General features: G+C 38.6%; 16 protein-coding genes across 16 annotated transcripts; 11 read left to right on the top strand and 5 right to left on the bottom strand.

Annotated features, from left to right (window-relative positions):
• Position 1: 1 nt before the first annotated feature.
• On the bottom strand, positions 2–1,423 carry C5L36_0A11880 (uncharacterized protein; the record flags this gene model as incomplete). Its single annotated transcript, XM_029464227.1, has 1 exon — positions 2–1,423. The coding sequence occupies one exon, from the start codon at positions 1,421–1,423 to the stop codon at positions 2–4; it is 1,422 nt and encodes a 473-aa protein (XP_029320087.1).
• A 155-nt stretch (positions 1,424–1,578) lies between these two features.
• Positions 1,579–2,982, top strand: C5L36_0A11890 (uncharacterized protein; the record flags this gene model as incomplete). Its single annotated transcript, XM_029464228.1, has 1 exon — positions 1,579–2,982. One exon carries the CDS (start codon positions 1,579–1,581, stop codon positions 2,980–2,982), a length of 1,404 nt encoding a protein of 467 aa, XP_029320088.1.
• A 71-nt stretch (positions 2,983–3,053) lies between these two features.
• On the bottom strand, positions 3,054–4,553 carry C5L36_0A11900 (uncharacterized protein; the record flags this gene model as incomplete). Its single annotated transcript, XM_029464229.1, has 1 exon — positions 3,054–4,553. One exon carries the CDS (start codon positions 4,551–4,553, stop codon positions 3,054–3,056), a length of 1,500 nt encoding a protein of 499 aa, XP_029320089.1.
• A 309-nt stretch (positions 4,554–4,862) lies between these two features.
• Positions 4,863–6,398, bottom strand: C5L36_0A11910 (uncharacterized protein; the record flags this gene model as incomplete). The annotated part of the gene is made up of 1 exon (XM_029464230.1): positions 4,863–6,398. The coding sequence occupies one exon, from the start codon at positions 6,396–6,398 to the stop codon at positions 4,863–4,865; it is 1,536 nt and encodes a 511-aa protein (XP_029320090.1).
• A 199-nt stretch (positions 6,399–6,597) lies between these two features.
• C5L36_0A11920 (uncharacterized protein) lies at positions 6,598–7,596 on the top strand (the record flags this gene model as incomplete). Its single annotated transcript, XM_029464231.1, has 1 exon — positions 6,598–7,596. One exon carries the CDS (start codon positions 6,598–6,600, stop codon positions 7,594–7,596), a length of 999 nt encoding a protein of 332 aa, XP_029320091.1.
• Positions 7,597–7,866: 270 nt separating this feature from the next.
• C5L36_0A11930 (uncharacterized protein) lies at positions 7,867–9,216 on the top strand (the record flags this gene model as incomplete). The annotated part of the gene is made up of 1 exon (XM_029464232.1): positions 7,867–9,216. The coding sequence occupies one exon, from the start codon at positions 7,867–7,869 to the stop codon at positions 9,214–9,216; it is 1,350 nt and encodes a 449-aa protein (XP_029320092.1).
• A 195-nt stretch (positions 9,217–9,411) lies between these two features.
• On the bottom strand, positions 9,412–10,005 carry C5L36_0A11940 (uncharacterized protein; the record flags this gene model as incomplete). The annotated part of the gene is made up of 1 exon (XM_029464233.1): positions 9,412–10,005. One exon carries the CDS (start codon positions 10,003–10,005, stop codon positions 9,412–9,414), a length of 594 nt encoding a protein of 197 aa, XP_029320093.1.
• Positions 10,006–10,618: 613 nt separating this feature from the next.
• Positions 10,619–12,277, top strand: C5L36_0A11950 (uncharacterized protein; the record flags this gene model as incomplete). Its single annotated transcript, XM_029464234.1, has 1 exon — positions 10,619–12,277. The coding sequence occupies one exon, from the start codon at positions 10,619–10,621 to the stop codon at positions 12,275–12,277; it is 1,659 nt and encodes a 552-aa protein (XP_029320094.1).
• A 305-nt stretch (positions 12,278–12,582) lies between these two features.
• On the top strand, positions 12,583–14,253 carry C5L36_0A11960 (uncharacterized protein; the record flags this gene model as incomplete). The annotated part of the gene is made up of 1 exon (XM_029464235.1): positions 12,583–14,253. One exon carries the CDS (start codon positions 12,583–12,585, stop codon positions 14,251–14,253), a length of 1,671 nt encoding a protein of 556 aa, XP_029320095.1.
• Positions 14,254–14,446: 193 nt separating this feature from the next.
• C5L36_0A11970 (uncharacterized protein) lies at positions 14,447–15,856 on the top strand (the record flags this gene model as incomplete). Its single annotated transcript, XM_029464236.1, has 1 exon — positions 14,447–15,856. One exon carries the CDS (start codon positions 14,447–14,449, stop codon positions 15,854–15,856), a length of 1,410 nt encoding a protein of 469 aa, XP_029320096.1.
• A 276-nt stretch (positions 15,857–16,132) lies between these two features.
• On the top strand, positions 16,133–17,494 carry C5L36_0A11980 (uncharacterized protein; the record flags this gene model as incomplete). The annotated part of the gene is made up of 1 exon (XM_029464237.1): positions 16,133–17,494. One exon carries the CDS (start codon positions 16,133–16,135, stop codon positions 17,492–17,494), a length of 1,362 nt encoding a protein of 453 aa, XP_029320097.1.
• Positions 17,495–18,226: 732 nt separating this feature from the next.
• Positions 18,227–18,859, top strand: C5L36_0A11990 (uncharacterized protein; the record flags this gene model as incomplete). The annotated part of the gene is made up of 1 exon (XM_029464238.1): positions 18,227–18,859. One exon carries the CDS (start codon positions 18,227–18,229, stop codon positions 18,857–18,859), a length of 633 nt encoding a protein of 210 aa, XP_029320098.1.
• Positions 18,860–19,000: 141 nt separating this feature from the next.
• On the top strand, positions 19,001–19,558 carry C5L36_0A12000 (uncharacterized protein; the record flags this gene model as incomplete). The annotated part of the gene is made up of 1 exon (XM_029464239.1): positions 19,001–19,558. The coding sequence occupies one exon, from the start codon at positions 19,001–19,003 to the stop codon at positions 19,556–19,558; it is 558 nt and encodes a 185-aa protein (XP_029320099.1).
• A 570-nt stretch (positions 19,559–20,128) lies between these two features.
• Positions 20,129–21,292, bottom strand: C5L36_0A12010 (uncharacterized protein; the record flags this gene model as incomplete). The annotated part of the gene is made up of 1 exon (XM_029464240.1): positions 20,129–21,292. The coding sequence occupies one exon, from the start codon at positions 21,290–21,292 to the stop codon at positions 20,129–20,131; it is 1,164 nt and encodes a 387-aa protein (XP_029320100.1).
• Positions 21,293–21,492: 200 nt separating this feature from the next.
• C5L36_0A12020 (uncharacterized protein) lies at positions 21,493–22,965 on the top strand (the record flags this gene model as incomplete). The annotated part of the gene is made up of 1 exon (XM_029464241.1): positions 21,493–22,965. The coding sequence occupies one exon, from the start codon at positions 21,493–21,495 to the stop codon at positions 22,963–22,965; it is 1,473 nt and encodes a 490-aa protein (XP_029320101.1).
• Positions 22,966–23,311: 346 nt separating this feature from the next.
• Positions 23,312–25,996, top strand: C5L36_0A12030 (uncharacterized protein; the record flags this gene model as incomplete). The annotated part of the gene is made up of 1 exon (XM_029464242.1): positions 23,312–25,996. One exon carries the CDS (start codon positions 23,312–23,314, stop codon positions 25,994–25,996), a length of 2,685 nt encoding a protein of 894 aa, XP_029320102.1.
• Between the last annotated feature and the right edge of the window lie 5 nt (positions 25,997–26,001).

Genomic DNA, 26,001 nt, shown 5'->3' on the forward strand with positions numbered 1-26,001 from the left:
TTTAAGCAACTTCTGCCTTAACATTTGAAGTTTGTTTAGCAGGCGTTTCGGTGATTTTACCCCTTTTTTCAGGTGGTTTGTATGTACATGGAATTTTGAAGAGCTTGCATAATTCTGTATAGGATCTTATGATGGCATCGTCAGGCTCAAATCTCTTGCTTTTTGCAGCATTGATTTGATCAGTTTCCAGCAGGCTTGGACGATTTGCACCAATGAAAAACCTCTTGGTTCCATTAGACTGGATTTTTTCCCACATTTTCTGATTGTATACATTGTAATCAACAGGTTGCTTGATCTCCTCTAATGAAGATATTCTGAACCATTCTCTGTAGATTGTCACAGCTCTTGCACGAAGCATCAAATCGTCTGAATATGCATATATACTTGCATATGCACGAACTAAAAAGGCATCAACCTTGATATTCCTGTTGTTTTGTGAATTGTAAAATATAACTTCTGCACGCTTTATTATATCTTTATAGGATAAGCCGTCTCTTTCGGGTTCAGCGATTGCCAATAATCTCAATGTCTCAGTATACGTTCTCACATCTGGCTTGATCCTTGAGTGCCCGCTCTGACTCTCTTTTAAGGAGTCAAAAAGACTCAGCCCCAGGTCAACTCTTTTACTCTTCCTTAAAACTTTCAACAAAGAATTGACATGGATCACGGATATATCCTGTTTTCCTGATAAGTGGTCCTTTTGAAATGCTCTGAATAGCCTTTCGACCTTCTCATGCGATACTTCAGTGCCATTGTAAGATTTAGAGATTGTATCTCCATACCCAGATAATAACACGTTGTATAAACGACCCTTGATTTCATACCCACGCTTCCTTAGGTCCATGAATATATCAAATGCGTCGTTGACTTGCCCACGCTGAAGCAGATATTTTAAAATGGTACCATATGCAAATAATCCTTGATGACGTGCTAACTTTGCCAGTTGTTCCGCCCGATAGAGTTCTCCTCTTTCTAAAAATTTCTCAACATCGTTGTTCACAATCATCGAATCTTTGATTTGCATACCTGATGTACCTAAGACTTTATAGATAAGTCTCAAGTTTTTTTGTTTGAAAATCACGTCTAATTCCTTACTTGTAAATGGGGTTAGAACTCCAATTTTTTCATCCCCTTTAAAATCACGTCCCAAGAGCTCACCAAGTAGTTTTCTTGCAGAACAATTTGTCACCGGCTTGGAATTGAATTCTTCAAGTTTTTTCCGTTCTCTTAACTCCACCTCTTTTTGGGGTACTAAAATAACATTTTTTTTTATTGCCGCAGCAACCTTTGCCTTGCTGATCGTTCCCCAAATAGTGGGTGTATTTGAAAACTGTCGTAGAAAAAGCCTTTGCATTTTGATCAGTTTGTAAAGATATTTTTTATAAGACTTTTCTATGATTATAACGTAAAGATTGTTGAACATCAAAAAAAAAAAAAATTCTAACAGAAATTCCTTGTATTTTTTTTACGTTTTATCTCTACTTGAGTCAAAAGTAAGTTGGACGCATACAATACATGACAACCGCATAGATACTTCAACCAATACAATTACATCCTTCTTTCATTAGTCTGGCGTTCATGAAGCTTAAAGTTACACCATTGACACTGTCAAGAGCAAAGCACTTGTTAGAAAAAAAATCCGGAACAGATACTGCATTAGCGTATGCTTCACAGGTCCTAGATGCCCTACTTGACGACGTTGAGTCGCCATTCATTCTCAGTGATGTTACATCCACAATAATATCATTGATAAAAGATAGAAAGCAGTATAAAGACTTGATATTAAGATATGAAGACAACTTAAAGTTCATGCTCAACCTCTATGGGGTCCAAAGAGTTTCCCAGATTACGCCTGATTATATTGTTTATTATTTTGATAGACTGATTAAATCACTTGATATTGAAAACCCCACTGCAGATAAGGCTGAAGTATATGTGCATGCTTATAATATTGTGATGAACAGAGACCTATCATTATGGGCAATTACAGGGAAATTGAGCTACATACAAACCGATATTGTTGGCTCCTTATATTCTATTGAAACAGATTTGCTAACTTTCCATGATCAACACAAGATACAACACCTAAGAGACATTATGTTATATAAATGGGAGGATTCCTCCTTCATGAATCAGTGGCAGTATCATCTAGACAAGTGCAAGCTGATAGTCCAGGGATTGGGATCGGTTAAAGAGGCGGATACAGGTATCGATGACACCTTATGTGGACTCTCAGAAAGAGAATCGTATGCATATTGGGAGATTAGGTGGTGGCTAATATATGCTATGTTTTTAAAGGGAGAGTTTGAATCGGTTGTGGATCAATTCTGGGCACTAGTAAATGAAGATCGAAACACACATGGTGTGGTTGGCGGTTCAATAGAGGTGCTGAAAGAATTAGACTCTACAATCATTGATGGGGAATCTTTGATAAAGATTGTCCTTATATCCTTAGTATTGTCGAAAAATAATTTGACCATAAACGAAATGTTAAGTTCAGGAATATTGATGGACAGTATCTATGATGATCCTACACTTAAGCAGTTTAAAAAGGCGATGGATTGTTTCCAATATCCAGAGGTATTGGATCTGCTTTGCAAGTTAGAGTCTAAAATTCCATGGTGTGGTTGTTTGCATGGAAGTTTTGAGAGGATAGCCACGCTATTACTGGAAAAATCATTGTTATCATATTTATCTGTCGTGGATTGCGTATCATTCGGTGAATTGTCTTATACCTTCGATCGCCCTAAAGATTATATCATACAATTAGTAGAACGTCTTGTAATTTTATTGGACCTTCCTTTATTTATAGATGAGGAGGAAGAGATTGTTAGGTTTAAGCAGAATCAAGGGAATTATGAAATGTCGTTCATTCGGGAAATGGGTGATGTAGTGAATAGTGAACTCATACGAGTTAGATGTTTAAAGCAAGAGTCCCTCAACAGCAAATTCAAAGATGAAGACAAGCAAATGAAGTTTTGAGCTTCATCGGTTAACCATTATGTAAAGAGATTTATATAAGCACGGCTGAAATAATATGGCGGGTGCAAGAACTATAAGCTATAAATATCTACAACTTCTTCCTCTAAAGGTGATGTGATTCCATTCGCAGCAATGTTTTCAATATCGACAATTTCCTTAGCAGCTTCTGCAGTCAAGACCACGTTAATGTCTTCACCAACTGCTACATCGTCCTCAATACGAATGCCAATTCCACGGTATTGAGCAGGCCAACGTTCATCATCAGGGACATACACACCTGGTTCAACAGTGACAACCTGACCTTTCCTTATATTTGAAGTACGAGGATACAATGGACAATCATGAACATCTAACCCAAGGTTATGTCCAATGTAATGAGGGTAAAGATGTTTAGCGACTTCCCAGCTTTGCAGGTCTTGGAAACCTGCATTCCGTAGCTCCTCGGTTAATAAGTCAACACTTAAATTATGTAAACTGTTTAAACTATTTCCCTTTTCCACAGTACACTCCCGAATGATTCTTCTCTGAACATTGAGAAGGGCCTCATATAACTCTGCTTGAGCAGGAGTAAATTTACCAGTTACGGGCCAAGTACGAGAAATATCTGCACAGTATCCACCGAGATTACCGGCAGCATCAACTAAAACCATATCACCGTCTTTGAAGATATCATCATTTCTGACATAGTGGATGCATAGTGCATGTTCACCACCTGCGACAACAGGAACATAAGCGGATTTATCACATCCACCACTAATAAATTTATATTCAAGAAAAGAGTGTAAGCCTTTTTCGGTTTGGAATCTTTTAGCATAAGCTTGATTGAATGCCCGACCTGATATTTTACCGGCTAATCTCATGATTTTCAACTCTGCGTTTGATTTGATGACACGCAGGTCTGCTATGAGAGGGGTGAGAGATTTAACATTAAAGCCTTGTTTCTTATGATTACGTAAAATCTCTTCAATATCTGCCCTGTCTTGTCTCTTGTCAGGCATTGAAACTGTTGAAGGGAACATTCTTTCAAAAAAATTGACTGCTTTACCGCTAGCACTATTTGCACCTCCAATGTCATAATAAATGTTTGTGTATTTTCTAAGCAATTTATCTAGGTGAGAAGGAAAGTTATGATTACTGACACTTATGTCAGCGTTGAAGATATCTTGGGCTCCTTGTACACCTGTTCTCTCTCCTTCCCATTGTTCTGCAGCTGGGTCCGAGTCTGGAACTGCCATATGGAAGACATGATCGGCAGGATCATCAGCATTCTCTGGCCTTTCAATAATACAAACCGAATCAGGTTCATTCCAGCCAGTTAAATAGTAAAAATCTGTATTTTGCTGGAAAGGATAAAACACTGAGCCAGAGGCATATTTGACAGAAGAGCCTGGCAAAATAGCCAATGAACCTCTAGGTATTTTTTCGGCAAGTTTCACACGACGGTGATAATACTCCAATGCTGAAATACCGGGAGTCAAGTCTCCAGGTTTGATCAGGTGTGGACGAGTTTCAAAAATCGGTTGACCTGCTCGGAAGGTAGTCGCATATGACCTTTTTAGAACACGGTACATCGGATATTCTTGGTCTAAATATTTAGAGATAAAACGAAGTATCAGGCGAATAAGAGTTATTTTCCATAGTTGGAACGTTAGAAAATATCATCTTGGTTTCAACACGAAATCCCTCTTCAGGTTTGTACACCGCATGCGCATAAAGTGCACGTGATTAGTCTATGTGCTACATTTTGTACAAAAAAATACATTTCTCTGCTAGTTTGGTACGCTAACGTTCTTCCGTTTTAAAAGACACACTATTACAACACCTTGCTGTATTTTGATCCTTACTAAAAAAAAAGCTTAGTCACCTACCATACAATGGACTTAATCATTTTTTGATTTCTTTTTTTTTGCCTGGTATTCCGCTACTACAGCTATAAGGACCAAAAAAATTCCACATACTCCAGATATTATAAATTGTCTAAAGCTCTGAACTTCTCCATGAAAGTAAAGATATTGAAATAGGGTCAACATGCCAGCAGCCGTCAAAAATGGAACGTAGCTTGCAAATCCAACATCAAAATGAACTTTCAAGGAATTCTCTTTGAATTTGATAAATTGAATTACATAATAGAAACAATATCCTATTCTGAAACTCATATTTATCATATTTCCCCAGATTAAACCTTGCAAACCCAAATCAAATTTACTGATAAAAACAGTCAATGTAGTTAAAAACATGATGGAATTCATCAGCATAAATGCTGAATATTTATTTACCATTTCCTTTGAAGCGAATAAGGATTGATATAATGCCTCCAATATACCGTTACAGGCTAAGAATAACAAGTACACCCAATACCACTTGAAAGTTATTACTAATGAATCCGTAATAAAGTTTTTGAAAACTAACGATAATAGGAAATTTGTATTCAGCGGAGCAAAAATGATCAACAGAGTTAGAAGATATACATATATCTTTAATACATTGGAAACACACCCTTGAAAGAGCAAAAAATCCGACCTTTTATCTTTATTGGATTTGAAAAAAGTATTCACAGTGATTCTGGTTGATTCCTCAATTGGAGCAAATAACATCCTAGCGATTAAAGATCCGTAGTTAGAGATAAACGAGTAGTATCCTTGAGTCTCAAAGTTTAAAAGAGAAGTAATCACAAACTTGTCACCTACAGTCAAAAAGTTTTTGAATATTTGCTGGACAAATATAGATTTGAAATATTTTGTAGTAATACTTTCAGTAAATGAGTCTTCCACAACAGAAGGCTTCATCAACTGCCGAAAATGAATCAAATATAAAACGTAAAGTGAAAGTGAGGAACTCAATTGTCCCATTAAATAGCCTAAGACATATGAGTTTACATCTCCTCTTTGCATTCCCATAAGAGGTGTAATTTTGATAGTGGATATGAACTGAATAATACATTTAATAAAACCGGATGTAGTTTCGATTCTTGTCCTTGTTTTGAAATCAAGCATAATATGCTGATTCACATTGTAGTAAGGTTCTGCTAATAATTCTAATACTAATGATAAAAATATCATTAGCAGAATATGGTTGATACCCAATGGTGAAAGAAATTCCAATGCTTCATTATCAATCTTTCCAATTTTCCAATATATCACGGGTCCCCCAAACACCAAAAGCAATGGTATACTGGCATATGAGTAATTAATAACAAACTGTCTCTTTGATTCATCATTCGGCAACTTGGGAATTGTTAATCTTAATGCTTCTCGTGACAAGAAAAGATTATAGTCAATCACAAATTCAATTAGTTGTGAGATTCCTAACGCATTGGGTGATGTATATGATAAAAGTAACTGGTTTAAGGAGAAGGTAAAGAGTTTAGTTATTAGCTGACCAACAACTAAAGTTGCTGCATTTTGCACAAATGACATAGTTATGATAATTATAAAAGGGAAAATAATGTTCTGCTTCGGAACATGACGAAATAATTACTTTTAGATTTTAATTGGTCGATAGCGAACACAAATGTTGGTTTCTGTTTACTCTACAATTTTTGCACACTAGCTATTACTAAGAATGGTACAGAGCAACTGACAAATAACTGGGTTTAAAGCACATGAGGAGCAGAAAATGAATCCCGAATTTGAGTTACGTGAACAAGACAGATGGTTGCCGATTGCTAATGTTGCACGGCTGATGAAGAATACGCTCCCCGCATCGTCTAAGGTGAGTAAAGATGCCAAAGAGTGTATGCAAGAATGCGTTTCCGAGTTTATATCGTTTGTTACATCGGAAGCAAGCGATAGATGTATGACAGAGAAAAGAAAGACTATTAACGGGGAGGATATCTTGGTTGCGTTGTATACTCTTGGATTTGAGAACTATGCCGAGGTTTTGAAAATTTATCTTGCCAAGTACAGGCACCAGCAAACATTAAAGCAAGAGAAAGGTGAGGTTCGTTCAAAGAAGAAAAAACAGCCTAAGGTGAATGAGGAACAGCCGGTGAAAGATACCGTAGATGAAGTAGAAGTACAACAAAGTTTAAGTGACAATGAGGAGCAAGTGTATCAACATCCAATGGATGAAGAATCGGTCGTTGTGATAAACAATAACACGGATATAAAACATGTAACACCGCATACACATGTTGATAAGTTACGGTCCGACGAAGTCGACAAAAGTGCATATGATGCAGAATATGTTTCACAACTATATGAACAAAACTACACTGATCTACCACTAACTATGGGAAACCCAGATTACCATGGTGTTGGCGCAAGTGGAAGCATCTTAACTAAGTCAGAGAGTGTTATGGAGAAAGTGGCTGTAGGACCCGATGTCCACTTAGGCAATCATGCAACACTTGATCAAATAAATTCACAATTAAACAAATCCGAGGAAGAAAGTTCACAATTAAGAAACACAAGTAGGATACAGAAGGATACCAATAGAAATTCTAGCTTTGCATCCAACGAGGCTAGAAATTCTGAATTTACTGTTACAAAAACCCCTGCTAATACCGGCACAAGTGATTTACTTCTGTTAAACGACAACGTGACGGATATTACAGAACGAGAAGAAATTGTCGGGTTGACAAACGGACATAGTGGAATGTATGGGTTTGATTGAGTGTATACCTGTTGCTCCGTAGCAATGCTTTGATTTTATTAACCTGTTTACTTATTATTTACTATACAGCTAGCCACCTGTACTTTGTGTATACTAGAGAAACAGAAACAGTGTAGCTCATGTTCTATAAAGGAGCGACAGGGATAAATTTCTTTTTCCATACAGGTGCAAACAATTTTACATGAAAAACATGTTTCTCTCTGTGTAAATAGCTGGTGACTTTTGTTGCTTTTTGCTAAGAGGTAAACCTGGTTCCTGTTGACAAGCATAATGAAGCTAGGTTTGATATCGACGTTGTTGGTCACATTATTTTCATATAATGTCAAGGCTATTGATTTGGATGTTACTTCAGACGATTCAATAGATAGTGCGTGTGCCTTGATTGCATCTGGGTTGATGGATTACTACTGGGGTAAAGATTATGGTGGAACAATTGGTATGTTTACCCATCCGTACTATTGGTGGGAAGCCGGAGGAGCATTTGGATCTATGATTGATTATTGGTATTATTTTGACAATGATACATATAACGATGTCGTTATCCAATCATTACTATACCAAAGAGGAGATGATAATAATTTTATGCCCTTGAATCAAACAACAACCGAAGGTAACGATGATCAAGTTTTCTGGGGGATTGCTGCAATTCAGGCGGCCGAAAGAAACTTTACAAATCCAGGCTCCCAATATCCTTCATGGTTTGAGCTAGCAACTGCAACTTTCAACACAATGAAAAATAGATGGGATGAAGGATCATGTGGAGGGGGGTTAAGATGGCAAATTTTCCCCTGGAATAATGGTTACGACTATAAAAATACTGTTTCGAATGCCGGTTTATTTCATCTAGGTGCAAGATTATTAAGATATACAGGAAATGAGTCCTATTACCATGATTGGTGTGACAGAACATATGATTGGATGGTTGATATTGGATTTATCAATGAAACCAAATGGGCAGCATATGATGGTGCAAATATTGAATCAAACTGTCAAAATAGAACACCGTACCTGTGGACTTACAATTATGCGTTGATTATAAGTGGTTGTGCTTATATGTACAATTACACAGGTGAACAAAAATGGCATGATAGAGTCATGGGTTTTGTACAAGGAACTAAAATCTTCTTTGACGAGCACGGTGTGATGTATGAGAGTGCGTGTATGAGAGTGCATACATGTAAGACAGATCAGAGATCATTCAGAGCTTATTTTGCTAGGATGTTGGCGTTAACTGCGGTATTAGTACCGGATAGTTACGATGAGATATACTCCAGATTAGAAACATCAGCCAAGGCGGTTGCACAATCGTGTGTTGGTGGTTACGATCACCATACTTGTGGAATGAACTGGTCTTATCCTGGATGGGACCAATATTATGGGTTGGGTGAGCAGATGTCATCGCTAGAAGTTGTACAAAGTTTGATGATTAAAGAGAAACGGAGATTACTAACGTTACAAGACGGTGCAACAAGTGATGGGTTCCCTGATTTCGGTAATTCAACAGCATTGCCAACACAGAAGGCATTAGATTTAAATAGGGGTGATACAGCAGGTGCGGCAATCATTACAGTTGTTATTTTGATACCAACCATTTTGCTTGGTTATTATGTTATTGTGTAATTTGAGATGTTATATTTTCCAGTATTTTATTATTTGTTTGTATTTCATTGTTAAAATGTATATTATCAATACGTGTATGCATGATTAAGAATTGAAAGGCAAAAAAAACCGTCTATAAAGCAATATACAAAAATAAGTTAGAAAACAATTAAAAACAATAAACCATGACTATCAGTTATTAACAAACGCTAACACTTAGTTTTGTTGAGACAAAGCTTCCTCCAATGCCTCATCTTCGGCCTTGTGGGTGACCTTTTTGTTCTTCTTGTTCAGGTTTTCTTCGTACATGCTCAAACCAATAGAGGCGAGAAGCAAACCAACAGTTAGAAATTGAGCGTACATTCTAGCAGTGACGAACTTCTGTGTCTTTGTTAACAGAGGATCCCTGTTGACGTAAACCCAGGATCCCCACATGGAAGCACCCCATAAACCAGTGATGATTGCATACTTCTTGGCAGATAGCGTTTCGACAATCTTCTCAGTTGGAGATAACGCCTCCCAACGACGGTGCTCTGCCAAAATACGTTTCTGAGAAGCTTCTGAGGAATACATGTCATAGTCAAACTCATTGGAGCATAGTTCTGCATTGACGGAAGCGGTGAACACTGGTGGAATAATAAAGACTGCAGTTCTGATGGACCATGGCAAAGAAAACAGTCTTGGATAGTATCTTGGAGCCAAAGCATAGATACCCAGTGACATGGCAGTACCTAATGCCATACCCTTGATACCACCCATCAGAGTAGTTCTTGTGTGTGCTCTAATTTCTTCCTCACTGACTAACTTCATTCTTGTTTTTGTATTCGGCTATATTTCACTTCTATGTACTTGTACTTGTACTTGTACTTGTAACACTATTTGAACTGACAGGAAATCCTTCAAAGGAGAACCTCCTAACCATGCCCTCCATCGTTTGGATACGAGGTGCCTTTTAAATACTTATCATATACGACGGCCTTTGCGCGGGCTTTGCAACGGGTGGAAAGGGAAGGAAGTGTGTAAAAAATATGGGCCCACTCGGGTTTCTTGAAAACACTCGGAACGACCGGGGGGGGAGATCCGCGTTTCTGGGGCCAAGCTGGAATTTCACTGGGCAACATGCGTGCTACCGCTTGTCTCTTCCAATTGGCGATTGCAAACGGCTGAAAACTCTTAAAAAACAAAGATTTCTCACCATTGTTGTGCTACCATGCTACCGTGCTACCGTGCTACCTTGTTCTTTCTTTTTTTCGTTTTTTTTCTTTTTTTTTTCTTTTTTTTCATATAAACTGCCGTTGCAGGACTCTCAACATGAAAAATGCAATAGAAAGCAATGCAATGAGTAATTTGTCAAGAACTACACCAAGAAATTATTCTACTGCTTAGAAGGTCGAAAAAAAAACCCAGGGCTGTCACCAAAACTATGTCTACAACGACTGTACTGCGTCCCAGTGTTGTCTATGCTAAACATGCACTAAGGTTCAACTCTACGGCCACCACTGGATTTTTGGAAAAATTCCCCACTTTATCTAAATCAGACTTAAATGAAGACGGTACTCCGGATTACACCAAATTGATCTTGACTTCAAGGGTCTATGACGCTTTGGATGAGACTCCCAGCACTCCTGCACCATTGTTATCGAAGAAGACAAACTCAAATGTTTTCTTAAAACGTGAAGACTTGACTCCTGTTTTCTCCTTCAAATTAAGAGGTGCTTACAATATGATTGCAAATTTGTCAAAGGAGGAGAAATCAAAGGGTGTTATTGCATGTTCGGCCGGTAACCACGCACAGGGTGTGGCTTATTCTGCGAAAAAACTAGGTATCAATGCCACCATTGTGATGCCATTGGCTACCCCTTCAATTAAATTCCAAAACGTATCAAGAATGGGAGCCAGGGTCGTCTTATACGGGGACGACTTTGACAGTGCTAAGGCCGAGTGTGATAGAATGTCTGCTGAGTTTGGATTCACCAACATTCCTCCCTTTGATCACCCATTAGTCATTGCGGGTCAAGGTACAATTGCTTTGGAATTGTTACGTCAAATAAAGTCGAATAGAATGTCTGCAGTCTTTGTCGGTATTGGCGGTGGTGGTATCATTGCAGGTATTGGCGCCTACATTAAAAGATTTGCCCCACATGTTAAAGTCATTGGTGTTGAAACCTTCGATGCTGATGCTATGTACCAATCTTTACAAAAGGGTGAACGAGTCAAACTTGAAAAGGTGGGATTGTTTGCCGATGGTACCGCTGTCAAACTGGTTGGCGAGGAAACTTTCAGAGTTTGCAAGGAATTCGGTATTGATGAAATCGTTCATGTTAACACTGATGAAATTAGCGCTGCTATAAAGGATGTCTTTGAAGATACTAGATCTATACTTGAGCCTTCTGGCGCAATGACTGTGGCGGGAATGAAACGTTATATTGCAAACCATCCTGAGATTGACCACTCGGACAAAACCTATGTTCCTGTGTTGTCTGGTGCAAACATGAATTTCGATCGTCTCAGATTTGTATCAGAGCGTGCGGTTTTAGGTGAAGGTAAGGAAGTATTCCTTGGTGTCCAAATTCCAAATGTTCCTGGTAGCTTTAGAAAATTACAATCAATTATCCATCCAAGATCAGTTACTGAGTTTTCTTACCGTGCACCAAATGATTCTACAATGGGTGATATCTACACTTCCTTTAGCGTTCAAGATAAGGACAAGGAATTGAAGGATGTGTTGGAGAAAATCGAAAAACTTGGTTTCAAAGCTTATGATTTGACAGATAATGAAATGGCCAAGTCCCACGGTAGATATTTAGTTGGTGGTAAGAATAATTTGAGAGAGAAAATAACCCATTTCGAATTCCCTGAAAGACCTGGTGCCTTAGACTCTTTCTTAGACTTGTTGAATTCAGATTGGAATTTAACTTTATTCCATTACCGTAATCACGGTGATGATATCGGTAAGGTTCTCACCGGTATTGATGTTGCTGAAGGTGATGAAGACAGATTCCAAGAATTTTTGAACAAATTAGGGTACAAGTATACAGATGAAACCAATAACGAAGTTTTCAAATTATTCCTTAAAGATTAATCATAAACCTCTATCCTAAGTAAATAAAAATACAATGTTCATCAGAAAGGACCTTTTTAATATTAACCTTATATAAGTTCACATATAGACTCGTAAGTGCCGAATACCCGATTAAATATATATATCCCATTGTACTATAGTTTCTCTCGGCGCTATTTTTTTTTTCTTGTCAATGGCGGAGGCTCGGCGTTAGATGTCCTTGGCGAGAATTTGTTTATTTTTGGAGTCCGCTAGAGAGATTATGATTTCGTTATCAACTTGCAGGTACATTGGTTATATTTCTAGGCCGTCTCAACAATTGCACAATGCATTCAATTAACATTAAAGGGCCAATTAGGTTGACAAAAACAAAGCTAATAAGAACTAACTCTACATTAGTTTTAAAGAATAGAGAATATTTTTTATCCAAATATCCTAATCTAAAAGGTACTGATTTAGGAGAAGATGGAAAGCCAGATTATACAAAAATGATTCTTCGCAGCAAAGTGTACGATTTATTGGATGAAACACCAATCACTCGTGCTACATTATTATCAAAGAAGACAAACTCTACAGTCTTTTTGAAGCGTGAAGATTTATCGCCTGTCTTTTCATTTAAACTAAGGGGCGCATACAATATGATTGCTAATCTACCACAGGAAGAGAAATCAAAGGGTGTTATTGCATATTCAGCAGGCAACCATGCACAAGGTGTGGCCTATGCAAGTAACAAACTAGGTATCAATGCAACAATTGTCATGCCAATGGGCACACCCTCAATTAAATCAGAAAATGTTTTGAGATTAGGTGCTAAAATCGTCTACTATGGTGATGATTTTGATGACGCAAGAAAAGAGTCTACAAGATTGGCAATCCAACACGGTTATACTACCATTCCTGCATTTGATCACCCTTTGATAATTGCAGGTCAAGGTACAATTGCCCTGGAGTTACTACGCCAAATTAAGTCCAATAGCTTATCTGCCATTTTCATTGGTATTGGTGGTGGAGGTATGCTTGCAGGAATTGGTACTTATATCAAACGGTTTGCACCCGAAGTTAAAATAATCGGTATTGAAACTTTTGACGCTGATGGAATGTATCAATCCCTACAAACAGGGGAGACCATAACACTCGAAAAAGTAGGCTCGTTTGCTGATGGCACAGCCATCAAAATGGTTGGCGATGAAACTTTCAGGCTCTGTCAGGAGTTTGGTATAGATGAAATTGTTCATGTTAACACTGACGAAATTAGTGCTGCTATCAAGGACATATTCGAAGACACCAGGACAATTGTCGAACCTTCTGGTGCGATGCCGGTTGCGGGAATGAAGAAGTATATTGCAAACCATCCTGAGATTGACCACTCGGACAAAACCTATGTTCCTGTGTTGTCTGGTGCAAACATGAATTTCGATCGTCTCAGATTTGTATCAGAGCGTGCGGTTTTAGGTGAGGGTAAGGAGGTATTCCTTGGTGTCCAAATTCCAAATGTTCCTGGTACTTTGAAAAAATTGCAGTCAATCATATATCCTAGATCTGTTACGGAATTCTCTTATAGAGTTTCAAGTGACTCTAAAATCACCGACACCTACCTTTCTTTTAATGTTAAAGATAAGGAGACCGAATTGAAGGAAGTTTTAACGAAGTTGAACGAAATGGGTTTCAAGGCATATGATTTGACTAATAATGAGATGGCTAAAACACATGGGAGATACCTAATCGGAGGCAAAAACAAAGCTAGAGAGAGAATTGTCCATTTTGAGTTCCCTGAAAAATATGGTGCATTAAATGAATTTCTCGAACTGTTAAGTTCGGAGTGGAATATTTCCTTATTTCATTATCGTAACCATGGCGACGATATAGGAAAAGTCCTAACGGGTATAGATGTTGAGGAACATGAAGATGATAAGTTGAGAAAGTTTTTAGATAGCATGGGTTATAAGTATACCGATGAAACTGAAAATGAAGTGTTTGAGCTTTATATAAAGGACTAATGACCTCCCGACGCTACGTATAAATAGACTAGTATCTAGTGGTATATGATTTACATAATAAGAAATATGAGTATAGTGAAAAAAAAAACTATGCTCGCTTTCATGATCTGAGAATCTCGTCAATGTATCAAATCACCTCAATTATTATAGACGATATATAGGTGTCGTCTAGCATTGGCGATTAGACTTGCAAATGAGAGTCCCGTTTAGGGTAAACAAAAGATTGGCTACGCTACAGCTAAAATACCAACCAAGACCTATTCGAACTCTTCTGAAAGTTGTCAAGTATGACAAATCAGATATTAATTCTGGACCACGAACACTCGATTCAGTTTTAAGTTTCTTACCAACGTTGAAAGTACGCAATAATTATAATACAAATAGTTCAGAATCACCGGATTTGTCCAATCATTCTAGTAATGAAAACTGTAATGTTTTTATCTGTGTTTCACAAAGAGATTTCCCATTAGGAATACATCAACGGATCCTACCGACTCTAGTTTGGAAAGGAATTGATCTAAACAATGTACATTGGGTACTTACAGATGCCGACCAAATCTGCAGTTATCATGGTGTTGCAAAAGTTTCACAACAAAACGTGGAAATAGTAAAGATGAGATATTTAAACGATTTAAATACTTACCTGGGGTTCTTCCGTGATGTCAAAATTAAGGACGAAAGCGTTGACGTTACCTCATTATTTGAGACATATCCCAACAGTGAAGAAATGTTTAGGCCCTTGAAAAAGTACAAGGTTCACATATCCAACCTTCACCTCTATTCTGCAAAACTACCATGGACCGTTCCATCTATAATGGAATCAATAGACTTTGATTATTCGGAGAATTCAAGCATGTATGTGATTGGTCAAACAAATACGGGCAAAACTTCCTTGGTCAAAGATATACTAAGAACTACAAGTGAATCAATAAATTCTGCAAATCCTGACTGCATATCCGATCACAATAAAGTGAAGCCGGAACCGTACCCATTCTCGTCATCTTTCAACCATTATACTACGCCAGGTTTACAGATAGTAGATACGCCCGGTTATGTGAGGAAAAATGGTGGAATTTGGGGGCATGTGAATAAATGGGGGGCTGTTTTGTTGCAAATCAAGAAAGATTGGAAAGCACCGAAAGTAAAACAGCTGCGTCTATGTCCTCGTTTTTCCCAGTACACTGGGAAGCCAAATGTCAACAATACAGGTTTTTCTATTGGCAAACTTGTATATTTAAAACCGTGGACTAAGGATAGCCAAGTGCAAAGTATCAGCGTGAAAGTTGGTAGAAATATGCCAGGATCTATTAAACCGATGTGTTTTTCTGAAATACAAGAGAAACTAGCCAGCAAAGAAGGTATTATCAAAGAAAAGCAGTGGGTACGTTATCTAGTGGAAGGTAACGATTATGAAATTATTTTGGATAATATCGGTTCCTTCAAAGTGAAGACCCATTGCGCAAGTAAGGTGTATTGGGAGATGATACTACCGGAACGAGTAAGGGTCCTTTCAAGATCATATGATAAGGAGAAAGGTGTATCCTTCTCCACTCTTGTGAGAATAGAGAGTAAGATTCCAATTGCTTTGAATAATATAGAATAGCCGTAACATAAATACCGTTTATAGAAATGACTCAAAACTGTCAATTCCCAGCCGATGATCTTCCCCCTACGTATCCCGGAATCGCCAATGTGTCAAACACAGAAAAGCCGAATCCAGGGAGAAGAAAAAAAAAGCCGCAAACAAAAAGTTCCCCGTTTTTTTGGGAATTGAGCAAGTGAAAATTTCAGAGAACCGAAACTTGAAGAAAACCTAAATTTATTCCGTACTTTTTACAACAACTCTCTGATTCATTGGCCAATTGACATCGATAACGAGATGCCTCTCCGCCCAGGCTACCATGAGGGACTCACTTTTGCCCAGTTGTTGGTTGTTCCGATATTGATACTCTATTGCGTTGTTTTGATATTGGTCTTGACAGGATTCATACAAATATTGAAATATTTCAATAGGGACTCTCAGAGAGAGCTAGAAAATGCGATCAATAACTCTGCCTTAGAGGGTGTCACTATTTTGAGGCCTATTAAGGGGATAGATCCGCAAATGGAATGGTGTTTGGAATCGAGCTTCAAACAAGACTATCTCAAGAGTAAAATCGAGATTGTCTTTTGTGTGCAATCCTCGACCGATCCAGGAATCCCAATAATTAGGAAACTCATCAGCAAGTATCCGGAGACTGATGCAAAGCTGCTAGTGGATAAAGACCAAGATCATTTGGACAATTTTGGGCCCAATCCGAAGGTGAACAATTTACACAAGGGATACAAGGCAGCCAAGTACGATATTATCTGGGTGTTAGATTCGAATGTTTACACCTATCCACAAACTTTGAAGAGAAGTGTGTACACTTTACAGAACAACCTCAACAATGGAAGTGGAATCCCCACTTTGCTTGGTTCTAAGAAGAAGGTCAAGCTGGTTACGCATGTTCCAATAGTTATTTCAACAAGTAAGCATATGACGAACTGGGGGTCTAAATTGGATGAGATGTTTATGTCAACATCACATGGGAAGTTCTACGTTGCACTCAATCGAGTACAGCCTGCGCCATGTGTGAATGGTAAGTCCAATTTATACAGAAGATCTGATTTGGATTCAGCCGTTTCAAGAATCACCAACACACACGTCGAGGAGGGAGATGGGTTCAAACATTTTGCCAAATATATTGGTGAGGACAACATGATTGCAATAGCCCTCTGGGACGGCGTTGACGGGTGTGCTGGGATGAGCCGAGACATTGTTTTACAGCCAATTGGCGGCCAAAACAGTGTCCGGGACTACATTGCCCGTCGAGTGAGATGGTTGAGGGTACGGAAATACATGGTTCTTGCTGCCACCTTGATTGAGCCTGCTACGGAGAGTCTTGTCAGTGGTGTTTTGGGCAGTTTCAGCATCAACGTACTCCTCCACCATAGATACGCCATTCTGTGGCGATGGTTTGTCGTTCATATGGCTCTGTGGGCATTCGTTGACTATATACAGTTTCGAGCACTCTATAGGCTCTCCAATGGAGTTCTCGATGGGGAGAGACGATTCCATCTTCTTCGGTATTTCACCTTTTGGACATTAAGGGAGGTTTTGGCCCTCCCCATTTGGGTACAGGCCATCTGTGGGAGCCGTATCGATTGGAGGGGACAGCGATTCAAGATTCTCCCCGATCTCTCTGCCGAGCCAATGTGAGTTCCGCTAACTCCGCGGTAAAAGACTTTCCTTCCCCTTCCCCCTCCCCCCACTAAAAAGTTGTCTCTATAATAATAAACACAAGGATTCTGACACAATGAGCAAATTTCAAGAATTGTAAACTCTTCCCACGTGGACTGGGGGGGGGGGGGAATATAACAGGAAAGACCTCCTGAGACCAATGGGGGAAACATTCCGATATGCGACAATGGTAATAAGTGACAATGGTAATAAGTGACAATTGCAACAACATGTTATTAATGTCCATTCAATGTCCTATCGCCCCTTTTGGTGAGAGGCTTAGTTCTCTCATTGGATCAACTTGGCACATTTTGGCTTTCGCACCAGGAAATGACCGCCCCCTCGTATCAGGAGGAGTAATTTCCAAATTCGCGGCCACTTTCTTGCATTGGGGGGCCATTTAGGTGGTGTCAGTGGATCATCAAAAGTCAGTGGGAAAAGTCAGGGTTTTCAGGGTCCTTGCCTTTTCCTGTTTGTATTATTCTCTGTCCCGTTTTCTTAAATTTTGAGGTTGTACACTATATATCCTGGCCCTTTCTCTTTCATTCCATTTTTACTATTGAAGCTTGTGTATAGGTTCTATTGGGTTGTATTTTGTCCATTCTCTTATTCTACTATATATTTCTCCCATTAAGCTAAGTTTCATACACACACACACACACAGACCAGTGCTGACTATTTCCATCTGCATTCCAAGTGTACTGCGTTGCAATGACCGAGAAAAAGACCAACCGTACCACGCTAGAGGAGAAGATCATGATCATTGACTACTTTAGGAGTTCGAATCGGCCGCAAAACGAAACCGTGGAGCATTTCAAGGACAAGTACTCGATTTCCACATCGAGTTTGAGTGCGTGGATTAGACAGGAAGACGAACTACGGAAGAGATACAACGATTCCATGAAGGAGCCCTTTGGAATCAGTAACAATGTCAAGCATTCAAAGAGAAAGGGAACCTTCAAATATGCCCAGATCAATGATGCCATGTCCAAGGTTGTTGCGCAGCGATTGAGAGAAAAGTTGCCAATCAATGAAAGCATTCTACGGAAATACTGGGCAGAATATGCGAAAAAATACGGGGTGAGTGATCCCAAACGTGTTGAATCCTTCAGTCATGGGTGGTTGGCCAACTTTAAGAAACGACTCGGATTGAAGATAACGAAAAATAAAACCTTAGGTGTGGATGAGAATGAGTCCATTGTTGGAGATTCAATACATTCACGTTATGCAACTGAATCGTATGGTGATACAAATAATAACAGCAATAATAATAATGACAAATCCATCATCACTAACAATAACGCCAATAGCAACAATAACAATGTGCAAAGCAAGGAAAATTAAAACATTCATTTTTCTAATGGTATTGCAACTCTAAAACGTCCTTATAACTCCATTGACACTACAGTGACTTCGCCGCTTTTATCGGAAGACTCATTTAAGAGGAGTCGAAATTCTTTCCAGTTTGATTTGTTGCCTACCCCAATGATCAATCGCAATAGCTTCCAAAGAAACTCAGATGACTTGTCAGTAAACCCTTACCTCAAATTGCCACCACAACACCAACCACAACAACAAGGCGTCCCCTCATCATCACATTTCCAAAATTATTCAACGGGATTGAATTATACGAAACCAGAAACATTTTCACACCCTTCATTACCTATACTCACTAATACCTCTATTGCAAATCACCCAAATGTTGCTCCAGCAAGTTTTAGAAACCCATATGATTGTCCCCAACCTTACAACAGAATGGACCACCTCAAATTTGACGGAACTAATTTAAATCCATTAAACCAGCAGTCGGTGGTGGATCGGCTAAAGCTACCAATCAAACCTGATATGGGCGTGGAAACCCCTTCAACTACAGAAAATAGTATGGACATTGAAACAATGGAGAAATTGCTGTTTGTTAAGGCTGATTGCTTTTTTAAGCAATTCAAATCAAGCTCCGATTTCACACAGAGTCGTGAGCTATTCGAAGAATTGAAAACAAAGTTTGTGGCTGATAAGATAGACTATTTGTCGAAAAGATCCTAACAAGAAAGCTTCTCCATAGTTTATCTTTACTTGCTTTATCTTTATCTTTTTCATTTCTTGCATCTTCTAGCATAACTATGTTATATTTCCATTCAAATTTCAATTCTGTTGTCCATTATCTGGTGCTGGTTACACCTTTTCATGCCATTGTTAAAGTTTTTTTCAGATATCTTTTCTGCTGCTACCTAGCTTTTTATATCTTCGGTACGTTTAGTAGTTAATATCTTGTTATTTTTTGTCAAGTAAAGTTATCGCTAAAGCAACATAGATGGGAGCCGCTCTAAACGCACTGATTATTATTTGATCTCGAGTTAGAACTACCAATAATTTCTGGAAATTAAAAAGATGAGACTAAGGAGCACAGCTAAGGCATTATGAAGAAGGTTTGTGGAATCTGCTGCTTTACTATTTGAGTACCTTGACCATGATGAATTAGCACTATTATGTCGGCATCAATGATAGAGTTCAATAAACAAACATTTCTTTCTCAACATATTTTGGGGTCTAAGAAAAGATTAAACAAGTTATTGAATTACAAAGTCGGATATAAATATATTAAAAATTCAGTTATTATTGCTGTTGTTGTTGGTGCTCGTGGTGCTGATTGATATTATTTTGACCCTGTATTTGTTGTTGCTCTAATATGTGGTTTTCATATTGCTGTAGGTTGGCATTGTCAAAAGTACCAGCACCTTCAATTTCATGGAAGTCTAGAATTTCAGAATACATCATAATTTTCCAGTTTTCGATTGGCAAGTCAGCATTGTTGAAAGACCAATCGAATTTCTCCTCACTGACCGGCTCATCACTTGGATCATGATATGGAGCTAAATAAGGATGTGCCAATGCTTCCGCCGCCGTGATCCTTTTTCTTGGATCAAAAACCAACATTTTAGATAACAAGTCAATTGCATCAGGGTCGACACCTTTGAATCGTTCGGTAAAAGGCACTGCTTCCTTGTGCGGTAATGACTGGACAAACTTCAACGTATTCTCAGAACAAATTGTATCGATAACATCTGGTGGTGGAGATCCCAATAATTCAGTAATAATAGAAAACTGATGAACATGATCCTTACCTGGGAACAATGGCTTGCCCTCTATCATTTCAGCAAAGATACAGCCAACAGACCAAATATCAACCTCGGTATCGTATTTTTGCCAAGTTAGCATAATCTCGGGAGCTCTGTAATATCTTGTTGAGACATAGCCTGTCATTTGAGGGTCCTGAACACGAGCTAAACCAAAGTCGCAAATCTTCAAATCACAGTTTTCGTTAACCAAAATGTTTGAAGGCTTTAAATCTCTATGAATAACACCAGCTGAATGAACATACTTTAAACCACGTAAAATCTGGTAGAGAAAATATTGAACAAACTGTTTTTCCAATGGTCTGGAGGTCAGCAATCTATGTAAATCCGTACCTTGTAAATCTGTAACAAAATAAATATCTTCTAATGGTGATAAAAAGATATCCTCCAATGATATAAGGTTTTCGTGTCTTAAATGATTTAACAATTTTAGCTCTCTATAAGTCCTTTTCGCCAACACCGGAGTGGAAAAAGGTTTCATCACTTTTTTAATTGCAACATTTTGATTTGTTAGTTTATCCTTAGCAGAACAAACTAGTCCAAATGCGCCCATTCCAATTGGATTTAAATCAGAGTATCGAGTTGTTGTCTCAAAGACAGTACCAAAAATATTCGAACGCACAAAATCTTGGTCGGTAGACATCTTTCAGTTTTTTTGTCCAATACCCTAAGTGCTAATACTTGCCTTTTATAGTTTTATCAAGCGATATTTCTTCCTATGGTAGTTGTGACTTTAGATGGTCCTTGTGTTTTTTGGAAACTTGTGCAGGAAAATCTAATCGACAAAACCAAACAGCAATCTGTGCGTCGAATTAGTGGGGGATTCGCGGAAATATTCTCTCCATGACGTCGCTGTTTATGAGATGTTGTGAAATTATGTCCTTGGGTGAACGTGCTCTACTTCAATGGTGTCTGTTGACTAACACCGATATGTTGAGTGGCTTGCAAGAGTTGGAAGAAACTGCCACACACTTGGACAGTGTATATCCTGTATACAATGCTCTCTTTGCTTTTCCAACGTTGAAATCCATGGGATTGGCTGAGAAGAATACCGAATTGGATCCTCAAACTAAAGTAAATTACCTATGTGGCAACTCTCTTGGTCTCATGCCCTTACAGACAAGAGAGTATGTGAATAGAGAACTAGACGCATGGTCTGCTAGAGGCGTTGAATCACATTTCAGGAATGAAATCACAACCGATTGGGTAGATGTCGATTTACCGCTAGTACCTAAATTGGCCAAGCTAGTTGGTGCAAATGAAAATGAAGTGGCAATTATGGGAACTTTGACTATGGATTTGAATTCCTTATTGATAAGCTTCTACAACCCCGATGTTGCTAGTGGTAGAACCAAAATTCTATTTGAGAAAGGTGCATTCCCATCTGATTACTATGCATTGTATAATTTGGCTAAATTGAAAGGTCTTGATCCGTCTAAGACACTTGTTCAGCTCTCGCCAGAAGACGGAGAATATCATTTGTCTACAGAACAAATTTTGCAGTATTTGGATAAGGAAGGTGATAAAGTCGCCCTTGTATGTTTTTCAGGTATCCAATATTATAGTGGACAATACTTCCAAATCAAGGAGATTACTGCCAAAGGCCACGAGAAAGGATGTATTGTTGGTTGGGATTTGGCACATGCCGCTGGTAACGCTGATCTTAAGCTACATGAGTGGGATGTCGATTTCGCTGCATGGTGTAGTTACAAATATTTGAATTCCGGACCCGGCGGAATTGGTGGGATATTTGTCAATGAGAAACATTCTCATGGAGACGGTGTCAATGGTAAGGCTAGGTTGGCAGGATGGTGGGGAAACGATGCTGGTAGCAGGTTCCAAATGCTAGAGAAATTCAATCCAATTGAAAGTGCCTTGGGCTTCAGGCAAAGTAACCCAAGTGTAATCGATTGCGCTGCACTGAATTCTTCGTTGGACATTTTTGCCAAAGCCGGTGGTATTGGCGAGTTACGAGCAAAATCTATTGAGTTAACTAACTTCTTGGAGAAATGTTTGAAAACTAGTAGGTATTACAAGAGTATCTCCGAGTCAAATAGAATCGGCAACAGCGAAACCCACTTTATTATTATCACTCCAGGTGATCCACTACAGCGTGGAGCACAGCTCAGTCTGCTCTTTAAGGGGCCAACTAGTGACGTTATGATGGCGGTGTTCAAGTACATGAACGAGAGAGGAACCATCTGTGACGAGAGACGTCCCAACGTCATCAGACTAGCACCAACACCCCTTTACAACACTTTCAAAGACTGTCTTGTTTGTGCTGTTCTTCTAGAAGAGGCAATGTCCCAACTATAATTGATCATCAAGGCGATAAAAGATATCTATGTCTATGAATATATACATGAACTTTTTTTTTTTTCCTCATCCATTTCCGCCCTTACAAATAAATGTTCGCACGTGACTTTGTGTCATTCGATATCACAAACTGCCACATTTTCCGAATGGGGAAGTGTGGCCGCATTCCTTAAAGGGCTGAACCGGTTACACTAGTTATTACCAACACCTTTTGCAGATGTTATTACTCAGCAGGATAGGCGCCTTAAGTACCAAGTGAAGCCTCACTTGAACTTCTCGACCACAGTTTGTGGTGGCTTACCTACTTTGTAATTACTGTAGCTGTTTGTATATAACACAATTGGAAATGAAGAGCATATTTAAGAGAGGTAAAAATAGTACAAGTAATAATAATACCCACAATGAGAATGCTCTTGATCGAATTTCCGAACAGGACTCCAACGCCCTGGATGAATTTCAAAATATAAATTATACCAACAATTATGATAGGTTCAACAGGGATTCGTTTTCTCCTCAAACAGACGACACCATTGCTCCTAGATATGAAACCATTCCTTCCAATCCAATTCAAAACTTCATAATACCAGAATACAATGAAAAAATCATTGAACCTCAAGACTACGTGAAAAACTTAGTTAGTGATCCAATAGATAAATCAAAAAGATACCTTTTCAATCTGTTCCCGATTTTCAAATGGATCGGCTACTACCCATCACAACCAAAGTGGATCTTATCTGATTTCATCACCGGTGTATCGGTTGCTATTGTTTTGATCCCCCAGGCAATGTCTTATGCAAAATTAGCAGGTCTAGCTCCGGAGTATGGTCTCTATTCCTCGTTCATCGGATTGATCATGTATTCAATTTTTGCCACCTCTAAAGACGTTTCAATTGGTCCCGTTGCCGTTATGAGTTTGGAAGTTTCAAAGATCATCCAAAGAATCCAGGAAAAATATGGTGACGAATATTCTGCTCCCGAAATTGCAATCACAGTTGCGTTACTATCTGGTGCTATAACTTTGGGAGTCGGTCTATTAAAACTAGGATTCTTGGTTGAATTGATTCCCTTGCCTGCTGTCATGGCATTCACTACAGGTTCCTCGTTCAACATTATTTCTTCTCAATTGCCCGGCTTAATGGGATTCTCCAAAGAAGTCAACAACCATGATGCTCCTTACTTGATTATCATCCATTTCTTGAAACACTTAAAAGATACCAATGTTGATGCTGCTTTCGGACTGGTTGCGTTATTCATCTTATACCTTTGGAAGTATTTGTCCTCTTATATGATTAAGAGAGATTCAAAACGCTCCTTGTTTTGGACCTATATTCTGAATGTTAGAACTGCAATTGTAATTATCTTCTCAACCTTGATCTCATATTTGATTGTTAGACATGATAAGGAAAACCCTCCATTTAGTATCACGGGTCATGTGAGGAGTGGCTTCCAAAACTTGGGTGTTTTCCATCCACCAGCTAACTTGGCATCCAGGATCGGACCAGACTTACCTGTTGCGACAATTGTCCTCGTATTGGAGCACATTTCAATTGCAAAATCTTTTGGTCGGTTACATGATTATAAAATTGATCCAAATCAAGAGTTCATTGCCATTGGTGTTACCAATTTGATTGGAACTTTTTTTAATGCTTATCCCGCTACAGGGTCATTTTCAAGAACAGCCCTAGCCTCCAAGTGTGGGGTCAAAACACCATTTGCATCGATTTTTGCGGGCTTTTGTGTTTTACTAGCTATTTACTGTTTCACTAGTGCTTTCTATTATATCCCAAAAGCCACATTATGTGCAATTATTATTCATGCAGTCAGTGACCTAATGGCATCCTGGAAATCAACTTGGAAAATGTACTTGATTCAGCCTGTGGATTGTGGCATTTTCCTTGTAGGTGTTTTCGTTTCTGTTTTCTCATCGATTGAATATGGGATCTACTGGGCTATGTGCTCTTCATGTGCTATGATCATTTGGAGAATGTGTTGGGCGAATGGTACCTTTATGGGTAGGATCAAAATTGTTGAAATTGTCAATCCAACAATTGTTAAGGACGAAAAAATGCTTGGTGTTAATGAAGGTGAAGGTGTCGGTAACAACGAAAAGGCTTTCCTGAATTCTGGTTTGATCTCAATGGCTGATTCTTACATAAGTACGAACAGCGTGTTGAAAGGAAACGTTAATGAAACAACACAATTACTTGAAAGAAATATTGTTTCTTATAACTATAGATGGGTTCCCCTAAAAAATAGCCAGTTATCTCAGAAGATTCAGAATCCTAGCAAAGTTCACACCCGATATGTGAATCAACACGTAGAAATTGAACAACCGCCCCCGGGCGTTGTAGTTTACAGAATGAGTGAAAGTTTTGTCTACCCCAATAGTTCGTCACAATGTGATGCCATACTAGATTACATCAAAGAAAATATGCGTTCTGCTGTTGATCAAGACAATGTTAGATGGAATAATATTCACGAAGTCAGAAAACTAAACTGGAACTTCAAATCTCTGAAGTTCTGGGACAGTACTGAGAATGATAAAGAATGTCAAGGACAACAGGACAGCAATCACGCAATGAATGAAAACTCTTTGAAGCCATTGCTAAAAGTTCTGCATTTAGATTTTTCTCAAGTAGTTGCAACTGATGCAACTTCAATCCAATCGCTAATTGATTTGAGAAAAGCAATCAGTTTATTTACTAATTCTGAATTTGAAGTACATTTCTCTGGAATCATCAACCCATGGGTGATTCGTGGATTGGTTAGTGCCGGCTTTGGTGGCAAAGTCGTTGAATCCGAAGATCCAAAACATCCGCATGTTGAAAATAATGAGATTGAGGTGGATATTGAAGAAGACAGGTTTTATGAGAGCGAAAATGAGAGTCATTTGGGTGACTTAGAAAGCGGAATCGTAATTGATAGGTATGTTACTACCTCTTTTGGTGATAATGGAATTTTATACCCGGTATTTGGCACAAATTTACCACATTTCCATTTAGATATCCCATCATACAGCGAATATAAATAAAGAGG

This window comes from Pichia kudriavzevii, chromosome 1, assembly GCF_003054445.1.
Source record: "Pichia kudriavzevii chromosome 1, complete sequence".
In the NCBI taxonomy this organism is placed as follows: domain Eukaryota; kingdom Fungi; phylum Ascomycota; class Pichiomycetes; order Pichiales; family Pichiaceae; genus Pichia; species Pichia kudriavzevii.